We start from the raw sequence: 27,532 nt of genomic DNA, 5'->3' as shown, positions 1-27,532 counted from the left end.
GTGGGTAAATTATAGACAACTATTTCTGTTTTATTTCTGCTAATTGATGTTTAAAACTCATAATTACCTCACATACTGAACTATTTATCAATTAATCAATTTTCTTATAAAACATCACATAAAAAGTTTAAAAGTGTCAGTTTGATCAACACAAATAAAAACACCTGATCAAATGGTAGTACATTTTTTTTAATTTTCACTCCACATGATCCTACAAGGTGTGACCCTAATGTACAACAGAGGTTGGCCATGGTAACGGGGTTGACTCTACCCTCTACTGGCAGAACATGAAATCCTCTTCTGCCTCAAATGAAATCCCAACGTCTCTGGTGAAGAATTAAACACCAGTGTGGTACAAAGGCATTTACTAAAAACAAAATACCAAAAAAGGTATGACTTATAGATTTTTACAGTCTTCATTCATACACAAAAACTCTGATAAGGGAATAAGCTCAAAAATACAGACTTTGCCTTTTTTTTTTTACCTTCAACTAACAAGTTTACAGACTTAAGCATAAACTACACAACTTCAAATATACAAAAAGCTGGCAAACAGACACAAGCACATACAGTATTTACAGCAGTTTCTTGAACTTGAAGGAGCATGGACCACATTTAGAACACTGTGTCTTGTTTTTGCTTGACAATAAGAAAAAGGTCCTGGTTTTGTAAAATAAAGTCTCAACACAAGTTTTTGCACCCCCAATTGTTCACAGCAGTCCTTGTTGAACCAGATGTCCTGATATTTATTAGTATCTGTCACAGTGGTTCAGCATCCTCTCCCCTCAGGTTCATTATTCAGCCAACATCTACCACCTCCCTCTATGGAAGGGTGGACACCCAAACCCCGGCCTCCCATTTTGGAAATGCCCCCCTTCTCGCTCATCCATGCCCTCTGGTCCCATAGAAGGATGTCGATGGAAAGGAGGGCCACGAGGTGGAAAGGACATAGGCATTCTGAACCTATCTGGTGGAAACATGGGTCCTCCAGGCATCATTTGAGGGGGCATGTGAGCCATGTTTGGAGGCGAGAGAAATGGAGGTAGATGAGGATTTGTCATGCCTGGAGGAGGCTGCAGAGGTGGCATACCTGGTCTGGGACCCTGCATGACTCCTGGGCCTGGCAGATTCATCACCGGTGGTGCAGGAGACCCCAGCTGGTTGTTGGTACCAGCATCTGATGGTGTGCCTTTATCTCCTTTAGAATCCTTGGAATCCTCCAAAGGTGTTACACTTCCTGCTGCAAAAGAATATAAGAAGGTTTTATTGTTTCCCAATGGGAAAGACAGACCAGATACTACAGTAACAGTGACTAAATTGTAGTATAGATCTGTTCAGAGTATCAAGTCCAAGGAGAACATTTCATCTTCATATGATGGGTGAAAAATACACAATATTTTCTATATGAATGTTATACCTGGTGCCAACTTTGTAGGGTCAAACTCTGTGGGGATGAAAGGCACTCCTCCGGGAGGCATGGACGTAGGAGACAGCATGATTGGGCCAGGAAAAGCAGGTGGACTTCTGATGGGTGTTGCCTGTTCTAGTGGCACCTGGAAGACAAAGAAACACAATGGTATCCTTATAGGGATTAAAGTAAAACGAGCAAGAAAGCCTTCTGGAAGCAGTTAATTGAAAGGTGAAACTGAATCTAACAGTATGAAACAGCTTTTGGTTGCATCCCATTTGTATTTAATTGCTGCGTCACATTTGATAAAGGAAAGAAAAAGTAACCCAAAAAATTTCAGTAGTCATCAGAAGACAATATTATCATATGTAAACCATTTGAAAAAAAGGGCACCTGTCAAGTCAAGCATTGTAAAAAGGTACACAAGTGTATGGTAAAGGAAGTCCACAGACCAACAACACAAAAGCATGGAGCCACACAATCTTAACCTGCAAGAATCTGAGATGAGGTACCAATACATACTTACTTACTTATACTTGGAAATGGAACATGGACAAAATCTCAAATTGAGCTCAGCCTAATTAAGGACATACTTTGATATGTGGATGTTTACCTTGTATATACAACAGTGTGACATAACAATGACACATTTTTAGGTTGCTGGATGAGCCGAATCCCGTAATATTGTAAGTAATAATAATGTAATACTTTGCCAGAATATTGAAAACTTAGTTTTCATCAGTCCTTAATTACTATTGAAATACTGTCACCCACATTCAGAATAAAAAAGAAGAGGAACCTTAAGTGCCAAGTATGTTTGCTCAGACCACACTAAATTGTACATTCAATTTAGTATGAAGGAGGTCCACGCTGAAATAATTCTGTATTTTTGGTGAAAGACAAGAAGATCAGGATCTAGACATATGTACAGTCTTCAATTCCTCTCCCAAGAAATGGGCTACATTTTTGTCACTTACCGCTTGACTGCAGTTTTTGACCCAACATCACCATGCACAGAACAGCTTCTTTTTTTCTTTTTTAAATAAGGTATGCAGTTCATTGTCGTTCTCTTTCTTGGAAAAAATACCCACAGACTCTTTTTAAAGCGTAGAAGCGTGTATGGAAGACAAAGGGCATAACCACGATGGGCAAAGTGGGATTGCAGTTTCGGTTGTGTTTAAAATTGGTTTACTTTTCTTTCATCACAGTATCAAATACCATTGATTTCTATTTATATAATATAAATATTTTAACACACAGTAAATATGCATTAACAAATTAACTTCGAAGAACAGTGACTGTACATGGGAGGATAACTTCCATTACAGAGGCTAATTGTAACAGGAAAGTTGAGAGTTCTTGGTGACTGCTGAGGGAGATCAACACCTGAGGTAAAATATTAAACCTAAAAGGCATTCAGAGAGTGCAAATCCCCACCCTAACAATGCTGAACAATTCACTTATTACTTACAATGCTACCAAATAACCAAAATGTTCATTTAAATGTATTGTCCCTACAAGCATACCGTTAGGATTCGACAATTCTCCATTAGTTTTAGAGTTACAGCGAACACAGTGGCTTGGCTTTAAGGTCAAGGTAAAGGAGGAGAACTGAGCAAGGAAACGTTTAAGTGCCTGAGAGGGTACAGAGTTCACACTAGTAAAGGAAAACAAACACACAATCATTTCTGATTGCCAGCAAACTTCAATAGAAATGTGTTTACATATTTTGAGATATCCTGCTAACCAACAATGGACAAAAGCTATGGCTCTATGACAGAGGTCAAGGGCTGAACCACTGATCACTGAACCGCCATATACAAGCTACATTGCACAAGCATACTTATTACTCCCTTTTAGCAATGACACAGTTGTACTTGTATATTTATACTGACACAACTTCAAATGTATATAACTTAATAGTGCGCTTGTAAATAATAATTAATAATAATGATAATTGATATTAATTGATAAAGCATGAAGCAATGCACTCACTGATTTACGAATGACTTTATGAAAAATAATCAAGTTTAAAACATACGAATAGTTTATGGGTATATGAAACAGCATCAGACAGATGCATGGTATAATAATAACTTAACAGACAAATAAAGGTTATACTGTAGTTATGATATACAAGTTAGTCAGTTGGCTTATAATAGATTCTTGGACAGTTTCAGAGATCTATATTAAGCCATTTTGAAATATTATCAGGCCTGTTCTCTGCGAGGAGGTATGTCTACAGCCTGTCATACATGTACACACATCAAACAAATATCCTACCCTGCAAATTGAAAGGGTATATTTGAATTTAATGAAGTATAAATTCCAATAATTTAAGAGGTAAAAAAACACAAACAAAAATAGGACTGTAACAGAATTTAAAGGCACTCCTGGCATCCTCCACTGGTATTATAATAAAACAAACATTTTTTTTGATTGATTTTTCTACAAACAAAAATGTGTGCTTTCATACTAATTTGAAAGAGGGTGCCATAAAGAATACACAGTGGAAATGTAGTCCTTTGTCCCACATCACAAGATATGTGAAAAGAGCGAAGTAGGCACATACATCTAATAAGCTTACTTTTATGGGATTATTTTCTTCTTCTTATCTTTATTTAAGAGTGTGGTCTTTCAATTTGAGAGCATGACATTTTGATTTAACGTTTAGTTTTTGTAAAGTTTTCCCTCAAAACCCTGCCCTCGCACCCAAACAGCCCCTGCTTGTGCTTAGATTTGCACTGCATCTGCTCAAACTGTGTGCTTGAACTCGAATGATTGATTTCCTGTGCTTCGGCTCTTCTCCTCGCTCTCAGGCTGTTTCTATGCACTTGTGAAACATCTGCTCTCAGATTTTTTTGTGTAAGAATCAAAATCCCCCAACCAATAGAATTCCAGTTTTAGTGTTGGCCAATTAAGTTCTCTCTGCCTTGTTGCGGGCATGTTTGCTTTACTCTTTAAATGGGTTCATCCACTCCAGCCCCTGATGGGAGGCCAGTGCGCTATACGGCTACGATTACATACTGTGTAGCTATTATAATGTAAAAGTATGGGCACGGGTATATATATAACATTCATTTTATTTCAAAAGTTATAAAGAAAGCAAGGGAAGTATCTAATAGAGCCGTAATGAATGGGAGTGGATGAACTCAGTTAAACAGTAACCACCCATATGGGATGCTCAAAAGAGTAAAGCCAACGGGCCCGCAACGAGGCAGGGATCATTTCATTGGTCAACACTACATGACATTCTATTGTTTTGACAGGGTTTTTGCACAAAAAAATCCAAAAGCAGAGCAGAAATCTGAGAGTAAATGTTTCACAAGTGCAAGGAAATAACAATAGGAAAAAAACCATCTACTATTATCTAAGAGAATTTGGGGATTTCACAGTTATTTCAATAATGGTTTTTCCTGAAAACACCATCTAGTGGCCATCAGAAGAACTGCAGATAAAGGCAATTGATTCTGAAATTCACCAGGAGCAAAATTCAGGCCAGAAAGTCAACCATTAGGCATTGCTGATAAAGGCTGAAGCTCACTACTTATTTGACTGTTAACATCACTCCAGAATATAGAGATGCTCAATCAACAAGTTTTCATTTTCATAATTTGTCCATCTTTGATGAAATACCTAATTGGTGCTGAGTGGTACTGTACATTTCTGATACTGCCAGTGGGGGGCACCAGAGTTAGACATTTTCAAATCCTACACATAGCACCTTTAAGTTTACAATTTGCACATAGCTGAATCCCATTTGAAAGGAGGCAGCACTGCAGGAGGGGGTACTTTTGACATTTTAAAAAAATTCTGTCTTAATTTTTCTAACTATACTTCATTTTTTTTGCAATAAATGACCAATCCTGGAGGTATACAAGTGTGTGTACATAAATAAATTATATATTTTTATCTCATTGTATACGTGTACATATATACAATATCTCATAATTAACTAACTGCAGCAATGAGTGGGAGGTAACATAACAACAGATTATAAAGAACCTATCATTTGTTTTATCCGTGCAGAATATTTCATGCTGTTTAGCAACTACTAAGCTACAATACAATTAAAAAGAAAAAAAAAGCAGTTCATACTTCAAACAGCCTTGATGCAATCAGTAATCCGGGGATAGCAACAGAGGGGTCTGCTCTTACCCTGGTGTTTCACTCCATCAGCAGAAAATACAGGATATCTGCTGCTCCATTTTTCCTTCAGGTTAATTCCACTGAGGAAACCCCATGTGCCAGGCAGCTGGGCACTGGATCTTGGATCAAGACTCATATCCCTGACCGGCATCATCTCAGTACTTTGACTCTCGTCAATATAATTCCTTTGTTCTTTATTTATACCCACTACTTATAAGACATGTGAAAAGATGGTAATGAGGCAGCTCCACAATAAACAGGCCTTAATATCTTAGATTATTCATGAGAAGTCCATTTTATTATGAATGCGCCTTTCATTACCTTCCAACCATGGAAGCAGTGTGATCCTTGAGTGGGAATCCCAATATCCAAAGATCATTTATGTAACACTCACCTTCGTGAGGCCTCATGTGATTCTGATGTTCTCCACACACACACACACACACACGGATCTAGACCACTGTTGTACAACATGATGTAATTGAAGAATTCCCCTTTCCTTGAAATGTCACTTTGTTTGAAAAAAGCCCTGTTAATGACCGAGTTACCTGAGCTTATTCAGTGCATGTGGGAATGCTGCAGAGGGATAAGAGTCAGATCTGTGACATCTACAACATGTAGAACATGGAGCTTTTTCATGCAGGAAAAAAAAAAATGAAATTCAAGGAAAAATAGAGGTTTTAGAACATGCCGCCATCACACTAAAATCTCTCACTACTTCTCCTGTCTCTCGCTCACATTCACAAATACTTTATTTCTATTCAAAGCACAGGCTCAAGGATGTTAAAAAGAAAAAACATTTAAGACCTACATCTAATAATTCCTATGATTTAAAATAGTTTTAAACATAATTTAAATTAAGCACAAACCTTAAGTGATGAGTGATATGAAACATGGGTTGGTTTTACAATTTTACATCATAAGAGAGCAGCTGTTTGGTAGCAAAATCACAAGTATAAATGCCTGAATTTATTTACAATAAAAAATAATAAAAACAATTGTATGATGCAAATTAGCGACAACAGGCATAAACGAGAAACCAGTGCTTGCAAAAGGTTCCCAGGTACGTATTGAATATGCGCAAACAGGCATTGGGGGAATACATACGCTATCTCAGCTGCAGTGTGAAAGGAAGAGGTGTGATGCGAATTTGTGACAGTCTGCGTTAAGGGGTTAATTAACTATGTTTTTCATAAACAAGTTTTAATTGAAAAAATATATACAAACATTTACAAGTGGACCATTGCCATTGCTGAAACACAACTCACGTTACGTTAAAAGCAACAATAACTATGAAAGTGTGGAACAGTCTTTATTCCTATTGTTTTACATTCTATGTCCTTAATGTGCATAGGAAATTACATATGTAATTTCATAAAAACGGGCTTTGACATCACCAAGTGATATTCTGTCATCTGTCATGACACTAGGCAACGTAAGAAGGTGTGGTATGTTTGCAAGATTAGAGATCATCCACTTGGCCTTGCAGTGTAAAGAACCAAAGCGAACTGTGAAAAGATCTGAATCACTGCGGGGGTCCAAGGGAATACTTCAGAGAGGAAATAATTAACAATTTTAGCATGTAAATAGAATATCCTAATTAATTCTGGGAATTATGGGAAAAGATTCATGCTGTGCTTGTTCTTTTTAAGCTACTTTGAGTATGGTGCAAAAAACAAAAAGAAAAAAAGAAAAAAAATAGGTGTCCAAGCTCTTTCAATCCCACTGCGTTTAGCAGACTTCACCACGGTTTAATTCAACTGCATCATTTCTTCTGCCTCTTTCTTTCCATCTTTTCTTCCTTGACCACCTCTCTCCTCGTCTCTGCTGCACTAGCAGATGGCCGACATTGAAACTCCATCCTTTTAGTGCAACACAAACCTGCCACGTCACATTAATTTGACACCCATACCATACACCAAACAGAAGAGTCCGTCAAGGTACAGTAGCTGGAATGTGCCAATTCAGTGAGCAACTGTGATGAATCTGCAGCTTTTCTGGAGAGCTGACACCCATTGACATTGTCAAAAAGAACAGCGGCATGTCCTTACACTTACATGAGTGCCAAGACGCCGTTGGAGTGCGGGATTACCATGGATATATTATTAGAACTGGATATCGGAGCCAAAGATGGCGCCTACTCAGTCTTATAAGAACTGCTCGCCTGGTGCATATGGCAAAAACATTTCTAGCTTCGGGGTGTGCAGCCCACTGAATATGCGCAGTAGCGTTTCTGATGCTGGCCATGCCCAGGAGTTCCAGGTTAGCACATAGACTTTAAATTGTGATGACATTACAGATTTCAAAATAGCTTTTCTCGGCTCAAGGAAAGTTTTACAAATATAAAACTTCCATGGATGAATGGAAGGACAATTCATAATAGAAAGAGTCATAATTGACCCTGTTCGCAGTTTGAGGTGTTTTACAGAATTTCTTTTATAAGTGTGGCCTATGGGAAAATGTTTTTTGGGGCTGGAGTGGAATTTTGACTACAATACCGCGGGACACAAAAGTATCCTGCCAAGGCCTTTTTATACATCCACATGGATGGTGTACTACGTAAAAGGTGGGTGTTATGATGCATGTCAATTAATGTAGGCTGAGCAAATGTTGGTGTCACCGGGCAAACCAAGCTAGACTTCTTTCTATGCTCAATTGATTTGGACAGGATAATGTTATACATAGCGATATAACAGAAGACAAAAAGGTCTCAGTTTGCATAACAATCCGAGTATCCATATGTGTAGTCAAGTAATCCTGGAAATGTTTGTCTGTGATAAATGTAGGCAGAGCACAGAGGCAGATGACGAAACATTTATTTGCAGAGGTAACTTCCCAAGAAAAAAAACTCAGGGTCACATCTCTCCATCCAAGGGTGTAGAATTAAACAGGGACAGTATGGAGATGTCCCTACCAATATACAGCGACTACTGAATTGTCCCTAGAAATATTTTTGATCAAAACGATTAAATTTAACCACTTTTGTCCGTTAGTGTGTAGTCAATGTGTTTGGTACACAAACAGTTAACAGCTCGCGTTCTTTACTACAAGTCTAATGTGTTTTTAAGTCCCAGTGGTTCGGTCTTTAACAGTCCCTCAGTAACTTTATTTCTAAAAAGCGACTAGTGAAAAATCTAGTGTGTTACCATCGAGAGGAAAGTGAGAAATATACAAAAGTCTATTATATTTTAGGCTAATTTATTCCAATGCACGCTGCTCGGAGTAATCAGTCAGCGGCTTCTCTGGCAGCAGCACACTGTTTCTCCCTCTCCTCTTGCGCTGTGCACACACAGGCAGGAGTCAGTTAATTGCTATAGTTATGGGGACACTCTGTGTCTGTCACTATGATACTTTGCAACAACACAGGAGATGATACAGGGAGGTAGACCACACAGAATGTGAAAAGGCACACAACACCGAATGAGAACAGACGGACAACACAGGAGAAGAAGGTGGGGCAGCAGATCAGCATCAGACTTTGTAGAGTTTTGTTCATACCTTGTCGAGATGAATATTTACTCATTCATCTTCTACTTCCATGACCATAAAATGGCCAGATGGGTAAACATGAGGGCACAGTGTGCAGTCGACAGGTGTAAAGTACCATGTTATTTTTTTGCAGACATTTTGGACCTGATATGGGTGAACCATCTTCCTTTTGCTTCAGGTGCAGAACTCCACATATTAAAAGTAGAGGACACAGCCAAAGTGCTAATAATTTAAATTCAAGTCCTTTAGACTACGTGCTGCTTTGTGAGGAGCAAACATGATGAGGTTTGGGGAACTGTTATAGATTTAGGAAGCCGCATCTCTGCTTGCTAACTGCCCTTAATTTGCATCTGGCAATGGCACTGCAGTCAGAAAAAGGGTCAACTCATGCATCTTTCAGAACTTCTAGACAAAGTTTAGCCCCAAATGCTTAACATACCAATAACATTTGGTTTGTTTCATTAAATGTAATTTCAAGAGCTAATTACAAATTTCCAATCCAGTTCCACATCGGCAGCTCATTTCCATGATATATCATTGTATAAAAACTTCAAATTCACAATTGATAGTAAAACTGACTGGTTTCTTTTGTGTTCTTTTATCTTCAGTGTGAAGAACACAAAGTACTACATTTTACAAAGAAACAGGGGCAGTATTAATATTCCCTCTATAATTTATTGAACAAGTTTAAACCTGAATATAAACAAGACAAATACATGTCTCAGAAAAAAGGTAACTATGTTAGCTATTCTAATTATTTCCTGTCCATATTCTAAATTACTTACTAAACTATCTTTTGCTGATCTTTTGATAGAGACATGACAGAAATAGTCAAAGCCTAACAATTCAGTCAGAGGCATGGAAAAAGTGGTTAGTACAGTAATAAATTATCAAAAACAAGATTGTAGGAATCAAGTGAGCATCCAATGGCATACTATGCTGCATGGGTGGCTTGAGCAGTTTTGTTGTTTTTGTTAAGGAATGTGGATTTTTTACTTAATTCAATGAATGGCACGTGCAAGAGCACATGTCCAGCATTAAGAAAAGAATAGACTACTGAAACCTGCTGTATGTAATATAAATTTGACAAATACTATTTGGATCCACCTATTTTAAAAACACAGGCGTGAAAGATGTAACTTGATTTTAAGTTGCCATTCACCCCTTCATGAACAGGCAATATTCCCCTTGCCAAAAACCACAAACAAATTCAAAAATCATATCTCCTGTTCATTTTTCATTTAAAACTGGTGGGTTTAGCACAACATTTAGCATAGATTGCTAACAGTGCTGTCGGCTTACCTTGTCTCCCACTTGGACACTCCTCCTCTCAATCAGGCCTTTAAGTCCCACCAGCAGCCAACAGTCAGATACTCTCGACCTCAAGACAAGTGAGCAACCTTTCTTCACATTGAGGTGTGCAGTTTAGCAGGTCTGCTAAGTATGGTCGGTTTCAGACAGTCCAGCTGGATCGTGTTTTAATAAAGCTAGTTGTTTACCATTTCTTCAGCATGTTGTCACAAGGACTTTGTTTCAAAATTTTTATTAAAACTTTTGACTTCATATTGGATGATTTCCTGAATTGTCAAAATTACTATTTTTCACATTTAATTTGTTGCTTTAACTGCATTATTGTAAGCTCACTATCAGTTTGTAAATTCATGAGTTTAGAGTTCACACAAATTGCAACCAAAAACACATCAAATGTTCTCACCAAGACACTGACGCATATATTAATGACAACAGATAACTTTGTCAAACCCAGACATTCTGGATAATAGAATTAGTTACCGAAAACAGAAAGGATAACAGAAATGCTTCCCTCTACACACACCACAGTAATTAAAGTTTTTTGTAATTCCCACTTTATTTGAATAAATTATACTGCACAGTACAAGGTAACCGAGTGAAGATGCAAATATTTTGCAAAGAAAAAAGGACAAATGGATGACTAGGCATTGCTGAAATGAATGTCTATCAGCAGAGGAGCTTATCTGAAGTGTGGTCAAGTTGTCTCCTTTTTTGGTGACTATGAAACCACCCTTATTTTGCAAAAAAGAGTGAGTGACAAGTTGACAGCCCCTCTTACAAGGTAAATAATCTAACATTCATTTAAGACAGAAACTTGAAAATTTCTCTTTTCAAATAACAGTTTAATTCAGAACTCCAAAATACTATCATACCCCACATTGGTTGCAAACACCTTGACTCTGAAGGTTTTCTAAAAGCACTTCCAAGTCTTGGGCAGTACGTTGTGACTTGTAACCATTACAGCCAGTCTAACCTATTTGACAAACTTTCACATGACAAGCGCAAAGCTCAATGTCAACATCAAGACTACACAATGACAATAACTCCCAAACGTGCTTAGAGTGGAGCTGCTCAAAGCTCCAACAATTTTAGTAAGCATAGTAGGGCGATAATTTTCAAGAGTTTATTATAGGTTTCTCTGTGGGGTTAAGTAAAAGAATGAATTCATCTGGTATTAGCTGTGTCTATCCAATTTATATTTTATCATAACTAAATATAACGCCAATAACTAACCTCTACACAGTTTGTGTGCCACTGTGTGGCTTTTCAACCGATATCTCATGGGTTTTAAGTGGGTTCCATTTAAAGCATTTGTCATCCACTGTTATACTTTAGTTGTAATGCATGGGACTCACAAGCCCACAAACACATTTTGCACATACACATAAACACAAATACCGGCCAACAGGTAAATTTCTTGCCTTTATGACAGTAAGTCAGCTGTCGCCGCTGGCCTCAAGACCAGCAGCCTATTTCATCTTAGCTGGTGTAACACCTTGATTCCACCAGGCACGGCTCTATAACTTTGTGCATGCGACGTGGTTTTGTTCTGTTGTCTGCACGGCTTCATACCACACGGAGTGTGTGTTTAGCCTGCCTGATTTTTTTGTCTGTTTAAATTGTGTTTATTGTTGATATACAATTTGGAGTCAGCACAGATTTGTGTACTCTCTGCGGAGCAGAGCGGAGAGCTGCTTCTGGGACGCTTCTGAAACGTGCTGCAGCAAATCTGGTAGAATCACAAGCATAGACTAGAATGTCCACGTCAGCTCCAGCACCCACGTCGCAGCCCGAACACGATGCAGCTGTGTCTGGTGGAATCCAGGTTAAACCTCGACCAGATAAATCACTCAGTAAACTTGTAGATTTAGGGGTTGGACGATGTACTGGTTTTGTACATGTCACCAGTGTAATGTTCTGCTACACCATGGCTTTTACAATACTATCATTAATGTGATAGATGTTTTAGCATATTAAAACTTATATGGCAGGTAGAGGGCTATACACATACTTATAGAACTGGAGCAAAGCATGACAATTTCTCTGTTCTCTGTCGGATGCAAAAACCAACACAGAAGTCTTTATCTAACCCTACTCCAATCATACGAGGAATTGACCACCCAGTGGATTAACTTTATTTTTTGATGAAAATGTCCCTACAACAACTGGGAAACTCTTATATGTATGCAATAGGTTATCCATTTTACTTCGGACCGCTTTCTAAACAAGGGACAGTACAAAGCAGGATTCATTTCAAAATTGGCTAGGCAGCCTCTACCTGTTATGCTGGGACATACTGTAGTGTCTGGCGTCTCTAAGCACACTTGCCGCTGCATCACACACCCACCAGTCAATTCATGGAATATCTATACTGGCATTTTAAACCAAAACGGGTGCATCTACTCACCAGTGGAAGAGGGCAAGTCCGTCCTTAGAGTGATCATCAATTAGCCTGCCAACCGCTGGCAACGAGCCAATTAGTCCGTTATTTATTGTTCACCCATTCTACAGAATCAGATTACTACTCCATCCTCTACTCCGTGGACCCACCATCAAACTGCCCAGCTTCCAGGCTGGGGATTCCCTGGAGCCAACATCAGCACATTGGCCAGACTATGGGAGGGTCTTGTCGGACAATCAATAAGCTTGTCTATTAGATGAAATTTTAGTTTGCTTCACGAGAACCCAAAGATGATTTTGTTAAGATAAGCACTCATTGTTAATTGAACTGTGGGTTTTGTATTGAGCACCGACTGTAAAATACACAGGAGTAGCCTCAAATTCTTGTGTTTTGTGATTGTCTTGCTGGTGCCTTTTGAAACACCTGGTTGTTAGTGATTGTTAAAGGGCCATGTACTGAAATATATGGGTTCTTTGTAGGGTTGACTGGTACATAACTTAAATATTATTTTTGTCAGACTTGCGCTTTGAAGAAGTAAAGTCATGTATTGAATGGAGTATCCCTTTTATTTTTGTAATACATCACCATAAAAAAAGAAAACAAAAAAAGTGTGATATAAATTTTTGGTCATATCGCCCATCCCTATGTAGATGCAATCAGTACTGACCAAGACAGTGGGTGACCGACTACGTTAAATTCTTCAAGAGCATATGCAGTTTGCATGCAAATGTTAATTTGTGTTGTTTGACTTGACTTTGCAAAGTATTTTCTTACCCTGACAACGCATTTCTACCATGGATGAAACTGAAGATTAGGGCTGCACGATTAGGAGAAAAAGTCATATTGCAATTTTTGTGAACAAAATTGCGATTTGCGAGTGGATTATAATGGAACAAATGGTACTATGAGTCTGCTTGCTTAATTATCAAGGAATCAGCTAAATACTGACATTTTGAAATGTGTATTTCTCAATTTGAACAAAGTTAAACAATATTTATAACAAGTAAAACAGATGTAAAACAGAACAAGGGGAGCGTGTTGCTCTATGGAGGAGGCCAGCTAAATCTACAATTGTCTAATGCAGAGCCTCTATCCACAACCTGGAGGAGGAACTGTAAATGAGTGTATTAAATAAAGTATATATGTATAATGTTTAGTTAATAGTATAACAATAATATATTAAATGCTACATACATTATAATTTCATATAGGCCTAATAGTATACTTTTTTACCACTAGTTGAATATTAAATCCAGTTCCAGCTGTTTAATTTCCGTGGGTTGTTTTTATTCATTAAATCCTTGTGCAAGCAAAAGGCTCTACATTGATCTCTAATTTGTTAATACTGAGTACTAACTTGTCAATAATCATATTGTTCAACATTTAATGATTAGCTGGAGCACGTCAAATGTGTTTAATGTACAGCCCCATTGAGCCTGTGATTGGCCGGTTGACGAAAAGTGACCGACAAGCACATCGACTCTGAAAACAACAAAAGGCATCGATACAGTGAACGTTAAATGGCCAGCGAGCCAAACCCAAACCTTATCTTCTCCCAGTTTTGTTCTGTCTTGCTGCTTCAGCTGCTGACGACATTGCTCTGTCTCTGTCACAAAGTGACTGGAGCACCGGCATTTCTCTTGGTGCTCCAGTGGCAAGTCCGACTATGTCCGACTATTAATAGTGGCGGGGTGGGGAGCGGGGTTAGTTACAGTAGGTTTTTGTCTTAAAAGTTACTCTCATATTGCTTATATTATATTGTTTACATTGCTATTATCATTTTTCTCATTGCACGTAGGCTCATCTGTTTTTAGGGGCACATGCGAGAGCCCAGTGTGGGCACAGATAATGAGCAGACTCCAGCGCACACAAGAGAAGAGAGCGTTACACAAACACTTTTTCTGTTTTATTAAATCGCACACTTTTTGCAGTCATGTAATCGCACATGACAACACTGTGATTGCGATTAGACTCACCGTGCAGCCCTACTTATTATTATAAATTTTTAACCTAGTTTTTGTCTGAGATGGTGAGTACCGTTGTGTGAAATGTTCACCAATAACACAGCAGTAGTGTCAGAAATGCCTAAAATAGGCTGAGCACCAATCTATAGTGTACCCGTGATTTCACTGTTGAATGGAGCTAGGTTTCGGGCGTCTCAGTACAAAATTTAAATGGATGCTTTTCAGTCAGTTAGGACAAGGTCCCATGACCTGACCCATGGTACTAGTCCTAATAAAAGCTTTTCTAAAGCTAAGTAAGCCTTAGAAAGGCCATGTATATCCTTTGATTGAGTATTTCTCACTGAATGTTGTAGTCTTTAAACAGTATTTCTAACCAAGAAAGAGCATAACGCTATCGCAATATCTCTGATTTGATTTTGAAGGGTTTAGTCGTTCATTTAGGTAATTCCTTTAAATTTAACCTTGCAGTAACTTGATTTTTGAAAAGAAGATGAGAGGGTGGTTCAGATAAGCTCCACTACTCATGGTACAATAATTATTTTTCCATACATCCTCCCCTGTGAAGTAAGCCTCCAACACCAAGGCCACTAAACCAATAAAATGAGAGCACTTCTAATATCATAAAAGGTGTTTAAAGACTGTATTAGCATTACCTGAATGTGAGCAGTGATGGCTCCATCTGCTGGTACACATTCCAGTGCTCCATTTACAGCTGCCTGCTTATTGGGGTCCTTGGCATTATTCCATTCTGTGCACAAGTGAAAATACAAAGACAACATAAGTGAAATGATTTTTAATAGCTGCAGCAGGTGAATTTTGGCCATGTTAAAGGAATAGCTAAGGGTTTACCTGGATTTAGTGTCTCTCCATCCAGTACACCCCCTTCACGATAGCTTTCCAACTCTTCAACTTTGACTTTGCTCCAGGGGATGTAAGTCACTCCCCGCTCCACATCCCAGAACTTTTTGTGTGCTGATTTTATACCTTTGTTCAAAGCCCAAGCAATCTAGGCAAGAATGACATTAGTTATAATCATCAAGTGAACAGTCACCATTAAAAGAAGTATATATATATAGAACCAATATAAAACTGAAAATAAAAGCAATCTGTGTAACAGTTTATGTACCTTAACAGGTTTCTGATTGACTTTGTATGACCCCCTACTGAGTTTGTTCAAGGCTGTATAGGCATCTTGTCTGTGAACCATAACAATATAAGCACAACCCCTTGGAGGAATCATCTGGACATGGAGAAAGAAAAAGGTAATAGTGAAACACTTGATAAACATTATCTTAAGATCATAGAGGATTATGAGTATCTTACATTTATGGACTCAATCTGGCCAAACTCTTCCAGAAGGGACATCACATCAGACTGCTGAGTTTTCTTGTCTAGTTGTCCAACCCAAAGTGTAGTGCTGCAAACTAAAAGCAAAATGAGATTAGCAACTGGTTGGAGGATGGAACTGATTCATGTTCTGTTTAGCTTTGCTGTTTAAGTGTGTAGGCTCAATACTATTTTACTGGTGTTGTCATGGATAGAGTTGACTTGGAATTTGTGGGTCAATTGTAATGGCTACTCAGATTCACAAGGCAACGGGAAAGCATGAAATGGTTAACAAATAGAGTTGCCCAGGAAACTAGATAATTGTTACCCAGTTTTGCTGGGAAATCAGAAGGCATGACAATTCTGGTTACCCTATTGGCAACCAATTGCCAATTGTATAAACCAAAAAAAATATCCTTAACCCTTGCCCTTAGCATACAACCTTTTGCTTAAGTTGCTGCTGTGCTATATTTTATAAAACAAGAGCCCTCTCTAGTCTTTCCTTGTTCCAAGGTAATTACCCCACCTACAGCAATTTACCCTGCTAAATACTGTGCATCATGATTGCATTTACTCCTGACTAATCAGGGTCTCTGTACACAATCACGATGGCGGCTCAACGTTGTGATGTCAGTCAGCCATCGCCGACCATGTAACCATAGTGTACAGATGTGGTCTGTGTATCCAATCACATTCCAGTCACAATGCGTTCTGCTCACACTCGTGCATTTTTCTTTATCCTTATACGATATCTAGGCTAGGCTAAGATTATGCATAAGTGCTGGTTGTAAATGGGGAATATGTTGCTAAAGAATCCCAAAATTTATCTTTTTTCTTGACATTGTTAGAAGACATGAGCCACTTATTTTTATTCACTTTATATGATATTATGTTTGTTTTTCTGACAGAAACACAAAATTAAAACAACAAATTTTATATATATATATATATATATATATATACATATATACACATATACACACACACACATACACACATACACACACACACATATATACCTATTACAGCTGTCTGGACCACAATGCGAGCAGGTCCAGCTGATTACTATCACGCCGGTGTCAATCAGCTGGGCAGAGTTGATTCACTCCGTGAGTCTATTTCTTATCAGTTATACTACAATTGTATTTCACTACATGAGAAAATTAGTGTGTGGCTTGACAGCTCGTGAAAAATGTAATTTGCCTGAGTCTCGAGAGACAGCTTTTTGTCTGACGAGAAATATTCTCACAATTCAATCTCGCGAGATCTCGTCACACCCCTAATAATAATACTTGTTTGCACAATCTTGTACAACTAACTTGTACAATCACGATGCTGGCTCAACGTCTATCGGCATCGTCTATCGGCCCAACCCCAATTACTTGTGAAATCAAAGTGGCTCCTGCAGATATTGTGACTGTGACTTGCATGCAATTCTATCTGCTGAAAGTTTAGTAATATCATTCACAGGTTTGTTTCTGTTGCAGCACATACCACTGAGTGTCTGGCTCTTTATGCTGGGAAGACCTTTCTGTCTGCGCTCTCTGTCCTTCTCTCTTTCACTCCTGTCCTGAGAATGAGAGCGAGATCTCCAGCGGCATTCTCTGGAGCGAGAAGTAGAGCGTCGATGCCTAGACCTTCTTGAGCGGGACGAAGATCTTGACCTTCTTCTCCTGGGAGATCTGAAACACAGAAGATTGAACCAGCTGAACATGGTGTCACTAAATATTGCAATTCCTAAGAGGAATTCATTAGCTTAGAAATAAAGATGGGAAAATGTACAGTAAAAATGTAAAAATGACAAATGGGTTCTGAGAGTCCATGGCGGCAGCTGAGTCAGGGCCTGCATAGCGCTGTATTAAATGCGCCATACTTTCTGATTAGTAATTTACACTTCAGGGTGCATTGACTACTCAAGCAGTTTATCAAATAATTTCTTAGCATTGGCGATGTTACCCAGCTGACCACTCACAGGTCTTGCTGTCTGCATTGCCACGTGTAGTTACATTTTGGGGAAGGTGCATGTCAGGTTACAGGGTATGGCGTAGGCTATGGGGCTATGCGTAGGTTACGCCCTTGATTTGATGCAGAACTATATATCAGGCTTTACCTGGAACCAGATCTGGATCTTGATCTCCTGCCATAGCCTCTGTTTCTGCGGTCCCGCCTCATAGTTGTGTCTTCTCTTGAATTTCCCTATTAGAAAATAAGGACAAGAAAATTTTATTTTTCCTAAATTAATAAGCAGAGGGTTCCAATTTATAGTTTACACAATGGGTCTCAAATTCAAAACAACACAGAAACCTCCCTGCCAACTGAAGTAGCCATGGCATTGTCTTGCTTTAATTTTACTGACAAAAACTAATTTTTGGAAGAATGCTGACATTAAAAAGCAAATGCAGTTGAACTGTAGTATTTCTCTCACAACAGAGACATTCAAATCAGGTTAAACTACGATTTGAAGGTTTGACAATTTACCTGCGATTGTGAGTAAGCTTCATTTATGGAAGGGAATCCATCTAGCATCATATGATGTTCGCCATGACTCATTCCTCCACTGTGCTGAAGGACAACAAAGAGACAGCCACAAGACATCACAGGGCCATTGATCACAGTATATTGAAACTGAAGCTTGCCACTCCACATGGTTGCTCTTAATCAAAACATGGGAATTTGAAGAATTCATAATTTATACTGTTTTGGCTTTACATCTCTTAGGACAAAGTGTGAAAAAGGTATTTTGCTTGAGCACAAACATTTGCTTCAAACTACTTTTGGACAGCATGCTGGTATTATACTAGAAAATTGCTATATTTGAGAGTTATTATATAACGCATTGATAATTACCTCTGTATCATCAGTTTGTCCCATCATATGTGGATGAACATTCTCTGTGTTGGGCATCTGACCAGGAAACTGGTTAAACACATCTTCAGGAATGCCTCTGTCATGAAAAAATATACACACCTAGTCAGTCTGGGTAGTACAAACAATAAAAAATACAAAACACAACACGTTGAAAGTAAATTAAACCAAATCAATTAGAACTGTAGGCACAGTGACAGTAAAACAACAAAGTGAAGGAACAGCAAGTAAAATATATTACTGGAAGGGGGCCTATACTACGAAGCAACTTAACATACCCGGGATATCTTTTTGTTATCTGGCTTCACTAACTCTAACCCCGGACTCACACAGGCGGCATGTGCGCCACGGTTTTGACCCGTCTTCAGCCCTGCATCAACTGACATTGGAAGCGTTTCAGCAGCGGTGCATTTAGCGTGCATCACGTTGTTGACTTGTTGTTTGTTATTTTGTGTGCTTCTGCTACCGATCACAGCTCTCTGTGAACAGTTTCCCCCAGTTCCCTGCAGGGCTGAACTTTATACATGGAGCAGAGCGGTTTGCCTGCCTGATTTTGCGCAATTCAACTTTTATTGTCAGACTCGGGGTCCATTAGAAAAACATACAACATCATTACACACCCACACCCCCCTAAAATACTTAAAGCACAAATTAATAGTGCGAATTGTTTAGATTCAGTTGATTTGGTAAGTTGTCCTTGATTTTTATCATGGTTAAGAAGGCTACGTAGTTAAATTGTTTCTTTTTTTGTCTGTTTTAAATGTGTTTATTTTTGATATACGATTGGGAGTCTGCACAAGGTATTTTATTTTGGAAATTGACCGGATTCTCTGTGCCATTTCTGTGTCAGACTTCCTGCCCAGCCAATCTGCTCTGTGCAGCTTGAGGCGTCTTCCGTAAAAAAAAATAGACTGGCTGCCTATTCTATGCTTCTGGGACGCTTCTGGTGTGAGCACAAGCATTGACTGCAATGGCCACATATAGCCCCGGAAGCCGCGGCGTGCACTCCTCCTGTGTGAGCCTGGCGTAACAATCGCGATCAAGCTAAGCGGGCACATGACGCTGTTTATCACCTTGGTAAGTCAACCCAGGGTTTCCCAATCCAACCATGAGTGCGTTCACATAAGAAGTGATGTTTGCAGCATTTGCAGAGTGTAATATTTTACAAACTAAGAGCAAACTATAATATTAGACAAAGGAAGACAGCAATCTGTGTGTTCGAGTTAACAGGCGTATAATATGAATATGCTTAGATGTATTCTTATGGCATGTTACCCTTTTCTTTCAGCCCAGCTGTGTGTCACCCTTTCAACATTAAAAGCAGCAGGCACTGAATAAGTGGTCACTCAACTCACTTTTAAGAACTTCTTGTTACTTCAAAAACAAGATTAGTGCTTTAATCAGTCTCTGTTGTAGGACTAGCTCCGCATTACCTACATGTAAAACAGTCTGTGGGATCTTCTACGAATGGTGATGTCATTTTCCAAGAGTGACTGGTTAGTAGGTGGTTGTTTTATTGTGTTAACCTCTACTTTGGAACATAACCTTAGCCGTTCAAGTTACCATGACAAATTTCCCCGGAAAGAAGTGAACCACCATTGTAGGACTGAAAACCCAGGGTTAAATCCTGAAATCACTTTGGTAATGTCAACTCCTGCTTCTTTCTACAGGCCACAGAGAGCAACAAAAACACAAAACTCCATTTCAAACTATCAACATGGATGTAAGAGCAGATATTTTCTAACAGCTAACTGAAAACATCAGTGATTCCTACATGTTAGCTGCACTGATTGCAAAAAAGGTCTTTTCTTTCAGCTGTCAAACTTGACTGATGATGCGCAGTTGTCCCTGCACTTTCATACAAAACATATAAAATGTAGCATATATACATTTAAATAAAACTCACTGTGACTGGGCAATGCCTTCTTTAGCCAACATATCCTCAGGTTCATCATCATAGTCAAATCGATCCAGGAGTTTCTAAAGAAATATAAATATTACACAGTTAAGTAAAGAGAAAAGCAATTTGCACATGATCAGAGCACGTAACGTGATGATGAGCTATGCTATTACCTCAGCTAAAGAGCTTTTCTTTTCAGTGTGTGCACTGTACGGGTTGAGCTGTGACACAGGCATCTGGGGTGGGTTTGGTATGTTGTTTGCGATGGTGGCTGCAAGAGTCTTATCTGCCTGCTGGAAGTTCTGGAGCATCCTCTGCAACTAGAGGAGGAGGAGGAAGAGGAGGAGGGTGGAGTCACTCAGAATTTAAAAATTTTTTTACCTGACATAATGCACAACAGCTGGAACACTTAAGAGATCAAATGAATATATTGCTTACCTCCTGACCATGGGGAGACTGAAACAGCTGTGCCACAGCAGCTAAGGCATCAGGATTGGGTAACTGGGGCACAGCAGGCACAACTGAGGCACTAGTGACAGGAGGCTGTGTCTCTGTTTGGGGTTCAGTAAGAACTGTTCAGATACAAGAAAAAGATCAACATTTTTGCATGATATCGATGCATGCAGTTCATCAAACAGTTCACAAATTAAAACCTCACTTTTCTTTACTCCCAAGTGGATTGTTACAAACATTACCCAAAGAGAATTGTATTAATTTCTCTACCTTCCAGTGCAGGGGCAAGCACATTGGCTCCATTGACCATATCCATTAGAGGCTGAATGATGTCCATGTCGAACACACCATTCTTCTGCCATAGGTTCAGGACACGGACAATTTTGCTCTGATAAAGAAAACAAGCATTACCACCCGTGAGATATTTCTTTTCATCCATTGATTATTTTATATACCAAAAGCAGAAACATAGAGCACCTTATCATCCTCTGGACACCGGTAAAGGTTTTGAAAGGTATCTGTGAAGTTCTTCAAGAATCTGGGCCCAAATACATCCTTGTCAACACCAAACTGATGCCGTGACTGTCGAACAATGGAATCGACCACATACAAACCAGGGACTTTCAATTCTGGCTTACACTAATGGAAACAAAAACAAAAAGACAATATATTCCTATTATCTCATGACAACTTGTATTTGTTAAGTGCACTTTGAACTCTGAATTATGAATGTCTAACATAATGTACAGTAAAAGGCTCTATAGTACATACCTTCTTGATGAACTTTTCAACAATCTGGACAACATGTTTGTAAAGCTAATAAAGACACAAAAATTCACATCAGTCACAACACACTAGATAACACTTTAATCATGCAAGATATAACCATAAAGGTCAGGAAAAGCAATGAAACAGTGTGATGTTAAAAATTCTCATTTACTATGACTATAATCAGTAAAATAAGCATCATATTGTGTACAAGGTTGCAGGGGGGGGGGGGGGGGGGGGGGGGGGGGGCAGGAGCCAATCCCAGCTGACATTGGGTGAAAGGTGGGGTACACCCTGGACAGGCTGCCAGTCCATCGCAGGACCACGTGTATACAAACAACCACTCACACTTAAGGACAATTTAGAGTCACCAATTAACCTGTGAGGAAGCGGGAGCACCCAGAGAGAACCCAAGCAGACACAGAGAGAACATGCAACTCCACACAGAAAGGCCGAACCCACGACCTTCTCTCTGTGAGGCGACAGTGCTCACCACTGCAACACTGTGCTACACATGCAACCTTAACCTCCCATCTTTATATTAAATTAGATCAAATTGTTTTTTACCGGACATTTCCAAGTACTACATAATGTCTCGGCATCCATTAAGATCACACACACACACATCACATTTAAAGTCCTGTTCCTACTGATGCCTATGGAGATATCACACCCCCAAAAATGGATCTGGTTTGCAAGATAGTCAAAGGCTTATTGAAAATCTGAATTTTTAAATAGTTTATTCACCCCCTGTAGTCAGAAAGGATGAAAAACTAGAGCCCAACCAATTTATCGTTTTGCAGATGTTATCGGCCGATATAAGCTACCTGCAGATATATTTGCATCGGCGTTTATAACTGACGATATATGAATATTAAAAAAGACAAACAGAGAGTTGTGGTGCTTTTCCATTACCAGTATCAGCTCAACTCGCCTCGCCCTGGCCATGCTCTGTTTTCCATTGCAGATAGTACCCAGCGATAGAAACCCACAACGTAATGTTCAATGAGACACGCACACCAGCGATCCACACAGCTTTCTCTTGATTTAAGTTAAAAAGTTTCAACATTACTCAGAATTCAAAGACAGATAAGCGGTATAGAAACCTTACAGCTGTGTTTTCCTCTGCCATTGTTGCTGCAGTGGTGCGACCAGAGGGCTCTGTGAGCGGGCAGCCGGCCTCGCGAGCTCCTCCCGCGGGTTGGCACAGGCTTTCCCACCCCATCCTCTCATTTCTTCAATTTGTTACTTCTAAATATTTTCTAACATCGACAAAAGCAGATAACGCTGCTTGTTGCTAAATTAGCCACAAAGCTAATGTGCGTTTATCAGGAGAGGAGGCTAACATTAATGAGCAAAAGAATATTGGCTATCGGATTTTAAAATCTTCAAATATCGAAATCAGTATTGGAATTGAAAATCCCATATAGGTCGGGCTCTAGATAAAACTGCATTCTAACATTATGCAATGGAGAAAATAGTTTAAGAAGTTTCAGGTTTCAGGTTCAGGTTTACCTGATACAATTAAGCTGACTGGAAAGAGGAGACCCATTCTAACATAATACCAACATGTATGCAAACTACTTACAAAGCATCTTCCAAGAGTTAAATCTCCACTCACTTTTCACTTAAATATGAATAGATATACTTATCTTCCAAAATTCCCTAGCCAATGAGGTAAACCCAGAACTCAGTCAGTTGCAGCCACAGAAATATGGTTACTACCTAGTACAAAGTACAAACTTTTGCACCCAGAAATCCACATTACTGGAGGTAAGTAATTCATGTGAAAATTATAATTTACAGGTATAATATTCCTTGAGATAATTCTTCAATCAATTAACTTATGATTTTTGAATGCCGAAAGATAGCAACATTTAAGACATATGAGGAAAATTCTCATTATTCTGTTATTTACTGTATATTACAAAAGTTGTTCAAATCACAAGTCACAATGCTTTGGGTATAATGACAAAAACTCTACGAGTTCCCCACTTGTATTACCCACTCCTTAATAGGACAATAAAATTGATACAGTATTGACCTTACCTTGATAGCTTTGATGGCCGATTTCGTTACAGACATCATCTTAGCACGGGATATTGGAGGCTTCATGTCAATCATGGAGAACAACTGATTGGTTTTCAAAAAAAGAAAGACATCAGTTAATTTAAAAAAGTAAAAATGCTGGTATGCTATAACATGGGGGAGGAGGGGGGGGTGGGGGGGGGGACAAATACAAATTATTCCCATTCTCACAAGCCATGGGTGTTCACAATATTTTTTACGGAATTTCTCTTCTGTGCAGACAGTATAACTAGATATGATATCTGTTCTTTACTTACTTTGTAAAACATTAACTACATACATTCTATAACCATATTCAGGCATCTGTGATTGAGAAGAGTAAATTTATGTATATGAGACCTTTACTGTAGCTTTGATCTAAAATATAAGGCACTCAACTTCAATGTGCAAGATATAGGCATCACGTGAATGGTCACTGGTGTTGATTTACTAGCGACCAGCGGTCTTGTCAAACTTGGGTTGAACGGAATTTCAATACCTTCATTCGTACACTGGGCTTGTCTTTAAAAGCGTCATTATACGTTTTGAAAGCAGCACACCGATTAATATAACACCTAACTCAAATATGTCACTTCAAATACACCACTCTGTAACAAATCAATGCATAATGCCCCACCACCACAGAGAGACACGTTAAAATAAAGTGACGTGCATGACGACAGTCCAAAGTCCTCGGATGGCAACAATAAACAACCAAGTCACTTGTTCGGCTCGACTCATGTTGGTTTGGGGTGCGTTATTAACGTGATTAAGTGACATTGAATTTCCTCAAAACATGCAACATTAGTAACGTAGTTAGCAGCGCTGGTTAACGACAGCTTTATTCGTATAAACCAATCATTTAATGCACACGTAACCATTTTTACACGAGTATGATGTAAAGCTGCAGAAGCTTTCCTGAACATTTCTGCTGACAGTCCATCGCGGTCTCAAAGATATAACGTTAAGACGCTGAAATCGCAGGCCTAGCAATATTAACGTATACGTTGAACTCAGCTTAAGCTAGCGGCTAACAAATCCAATCAAGCTATGTTTACGTTTTAGTCGACCCTGTTCAACTGAACTAACGTTTCCTTAAAAAAATACAACTGCTGAAGTGTAATATAATTACCATAAGCTTAACTATCAAACAATTAGCTAGCATTAACTTAAACCAACTGATGTTAGTTCGTGTTCACGTTAGCCTTACAGTTTAGCTCTTTGGACTGAGGTAACGTTAAACACCAGCAAACTTTACCTCCATGTTGAACGCGTTAACTGCATCCATGATGGTTTGATATTTTGAAAACCGGTTGACGAACGTGTCTACTCTACCCAATCATAACCATTTGTAACGTTAGTTATATAGCAAACAACATAACCACTGACACTGACAAGCTCTATTTTCTCTATTATATTCTGATGTGATCACATTGCTGAACAAGGCTCTGCTATGCTAGCTACTAGCTCATGGTACTAGCTTCGCGGTTGCTTCACTTCCACCCCTTGCGTGTTCGTCACGTACTGGTTCATCTGCGTCTGATGTCACAGGGTCATGCTGCCTTCATACGAAAAGTGGCATTTACTTTTAATTGACTGGAAAATTCAATTGGGGGTTCCCTTTAGCACATCTTGATTGCCAATAAAGTGACCAACTTAACTTGCAGTTACCTCTCAAAGTCTAACCACTATTATGTTTATGTTATGTTGGTATTTTTAAATTAGTACAATTGTACAATGTAAATATGACTTACATTGATGTACATTTGATGATTGATTATATCTGAATGTAATACCAAAGGTAATCCTCGACATACATTTGTCAAATATACATAAACCAACATTACCAGACTACACCAGAGAAGTATTTGAATATGTGCTGCCAGTTCGTGGCCTCATCTAACCATTTCCACTGCAAAGCCAAGGGCGTCACTTTGTGTTAAAAAGTGGTTGGGACACAAGGGCTCAGATTAGATACACTTGGATCACAAGACGTGACGATGCAGGAGAACAAGACAAGAAGATTTTTAACACTATTAAAAGAAATAGGAAATGCTGAAATTTATGAGCAGGGTGTTTGGGGTCCTCCCCTAGAAAATTGGAGCATTAAACACTTAATTCTACTCCAATTTATGGAGGAAATGTTAAAATACATACACACTTTATAAATATAAAAACATAATATGCATATAATGCAGTAATCAGCTGCTTGTTCTTTTTAGCTAGTTACTTTATTTAGACAATGCACACTAGTTTCTTCTATATTTAAATTGTATTGCATGTTTTCTTATTGTGCAAATAAACCTTTCTTGAAGCATTTGTCAGTTAATATTTCTTGGTGCAAGCTATTTTTCACAACATTTTTTACAAATGCTTTCAAAAAGTGATGGGGAAAAACCATTGTTTTGCTTTTCATATGAGGTCAATTCATTATTTGCAAGAGATTAACAAATGTTTTTGACTGTAAAATAGGGTTCATTGCTAAAAGTCATGGGAAACAATGTTTTATCAAATAAAATAACACATAAAACAATGCAGATGTTTGGGGTGACAGCTGCTCTGTCATTGCAGAGGACAGTGACACTAGAGTTTGTCAGTGCTCAGTGCCACAGGCAGTGGTTGGAGGAGCAGCAGGAGCAGAGGACGCAAGAGTGGGAGAGGGAAGCTAATCTGAGGTGTGAGGAGATGCGACAGACAGGAGCTGGTTTGGTTTTAAGCCGAGAGAAAGCCGAAAGAGAGGAGAGGCTGAGGAGGGGGAGGCTCAAGGCAAAGACAGTTAACTGCTGACCTCTTGCTTAATGCAAATTGCAAAACTTATTTGTAAGGACATACTTCTTTGGCTGTTTTATGCAAACTACTGCAAGGCTTTACCTGACAAATGTCTTGACACTGAAAACAATATATTTTCTCTATACCTTTTAGAAGAAAGAAAATCATTATTTTAATGCAGGCTATTTTATCTCTGTAATAGCTTTTATGTAAATTTTGTGATTAACAGCATATATGCAAATTCATTTTATAAAGGAGTCATTCAATGCACAACCCGCAGCCGTTAACACCCTCAAACAATTTTCTGGTTTGGTTGTTTGGAGTTTTACCACTGTGAAATTGTCCAAATCATGTAATATTGCTTGAGGTGTATCATTGTGTAATACTTTTAAAAATGCTTTCAATAGTCCCAGCTATTAGTGAAAAGCACATTATTCTGAATAACATGTTGCATATTTACCATACAGTCCCATGATATTTACGTGAGGGAAAGACAAAACATACATAACTAAACAAAATATGAATAAACAAAATATGTATAAGCCATAAGCACACAATCAATGTAACATTGTCTTTTATTGACTCAAATAAATATATTATATATACACTATCCACCAACATCTGAAATTCTAGCCACTGGCGGCGACAGTAATGTCGGGTAA

The 27,532-nt window shown here is 38.7% G+C and overlaps 1 protein-coding gene across 2 annotated transcripts; it reads right to left on the bottom strand.

Moving 5' to 3' along the window:
• Nucleotides 1-168: 168 nt before the first annotated feature.
• On the bottom strand, nucleotides 169-25,621 carry LOC123986399 (SR-related and CTD-associated factor 4-like). 2 transcript variants are annotated; one of them, XM_046074637.1, is made up of 18 exons: nucleotides 25,360-25,621; nucleotides 24,084-24,167; nucleotides 22,038-22,082; nucleotides 21,744-21,905; nucleotides 21,537-21,654; nucleotides 21,252-21,385; nucleotides 20,987-21,133; nucleotides 20,820-20,893; nucleotides 18,896-18,992; nucleotides 18,527-18,610; nucleotides 18,159-18,244; nucleotides 17,543-17,730; nucleotides 16,046-16,146; nucleotides 15,849-15,962; nucleotides 15,572-15,728; nucleotides 15,376-15,470; nucleotides 1,418-1,553; nucleotides 169-1,240 (listed from the first exon to the last, which is right to left on the bottom strand). In XM_046074637.1, exons 1-18 carry the CDS (start codon nucleotides 25,387-25,389, stop codon nucleotides 810-812), a joined length of 2,283 nt encoding a protein of 760 aa, XP_045930593.1. In that variant the 5' UTR covers nucleotides 25,390-25,621; the 3' UTR covers nucleotides 169-809. The 2 variants fall into 2 exon arrangements, with proteins under 2 accessions (XP_045930593.1, XP_045930594.1); XM_046074638.1 differs by having other exon boundaries at nucleotides 21,252-21,364.
• Between the last annotated feature and the right edge of the window lie 1,911 nt (nucleotides 25,622-27,532).

Source organism: Micropterus dolomieu, linkage group LG17, assembly GCF_021292245.1.
Source record: "Micropterus dolomieu isolate WLL.071019.BEF.003 ecotype Adirondacks linkage group LG17, ASM2129224v1, whole genome shotgun sequence".
In the NCBI taxonomy this organism is placed as follows: domain Eukaryota; kingdom Metazoa; phylum Chordata; class Actinopteri; order Centrarchiformes; family Centrarchidae; genus Micropterus; species Micropterus dolomieu.
The sequence above is the reverse complement of the archived record's forward strand: the minus strand, read 5'-3'. Positions and strand labels throughout refer to the sequence as shown.

Bases quoted from the DNA above. Each gene is read 5' to 3' on its own strand.
- LOC123986399 (XM_046074637.1), bottom strand. From the start codon at position 25,389: ATGGATGCAGTTAACGCGTTCAACATGGAG. The intron at 15,963-16,045 runs GTAAGATACTCA...CTCCATGTCCAG, and splicing joins GCCAGATTGAGTCCATAAAT to ATGATTCCTCCAAGGGGTTG. The intron at 1,554-15,375 runs GTAATGCTAATA...TTTGTCTTCCAG, and splicing joins CCATCACTGCTCACATTCAG to GTGCCACTAGAACAGGCAAC.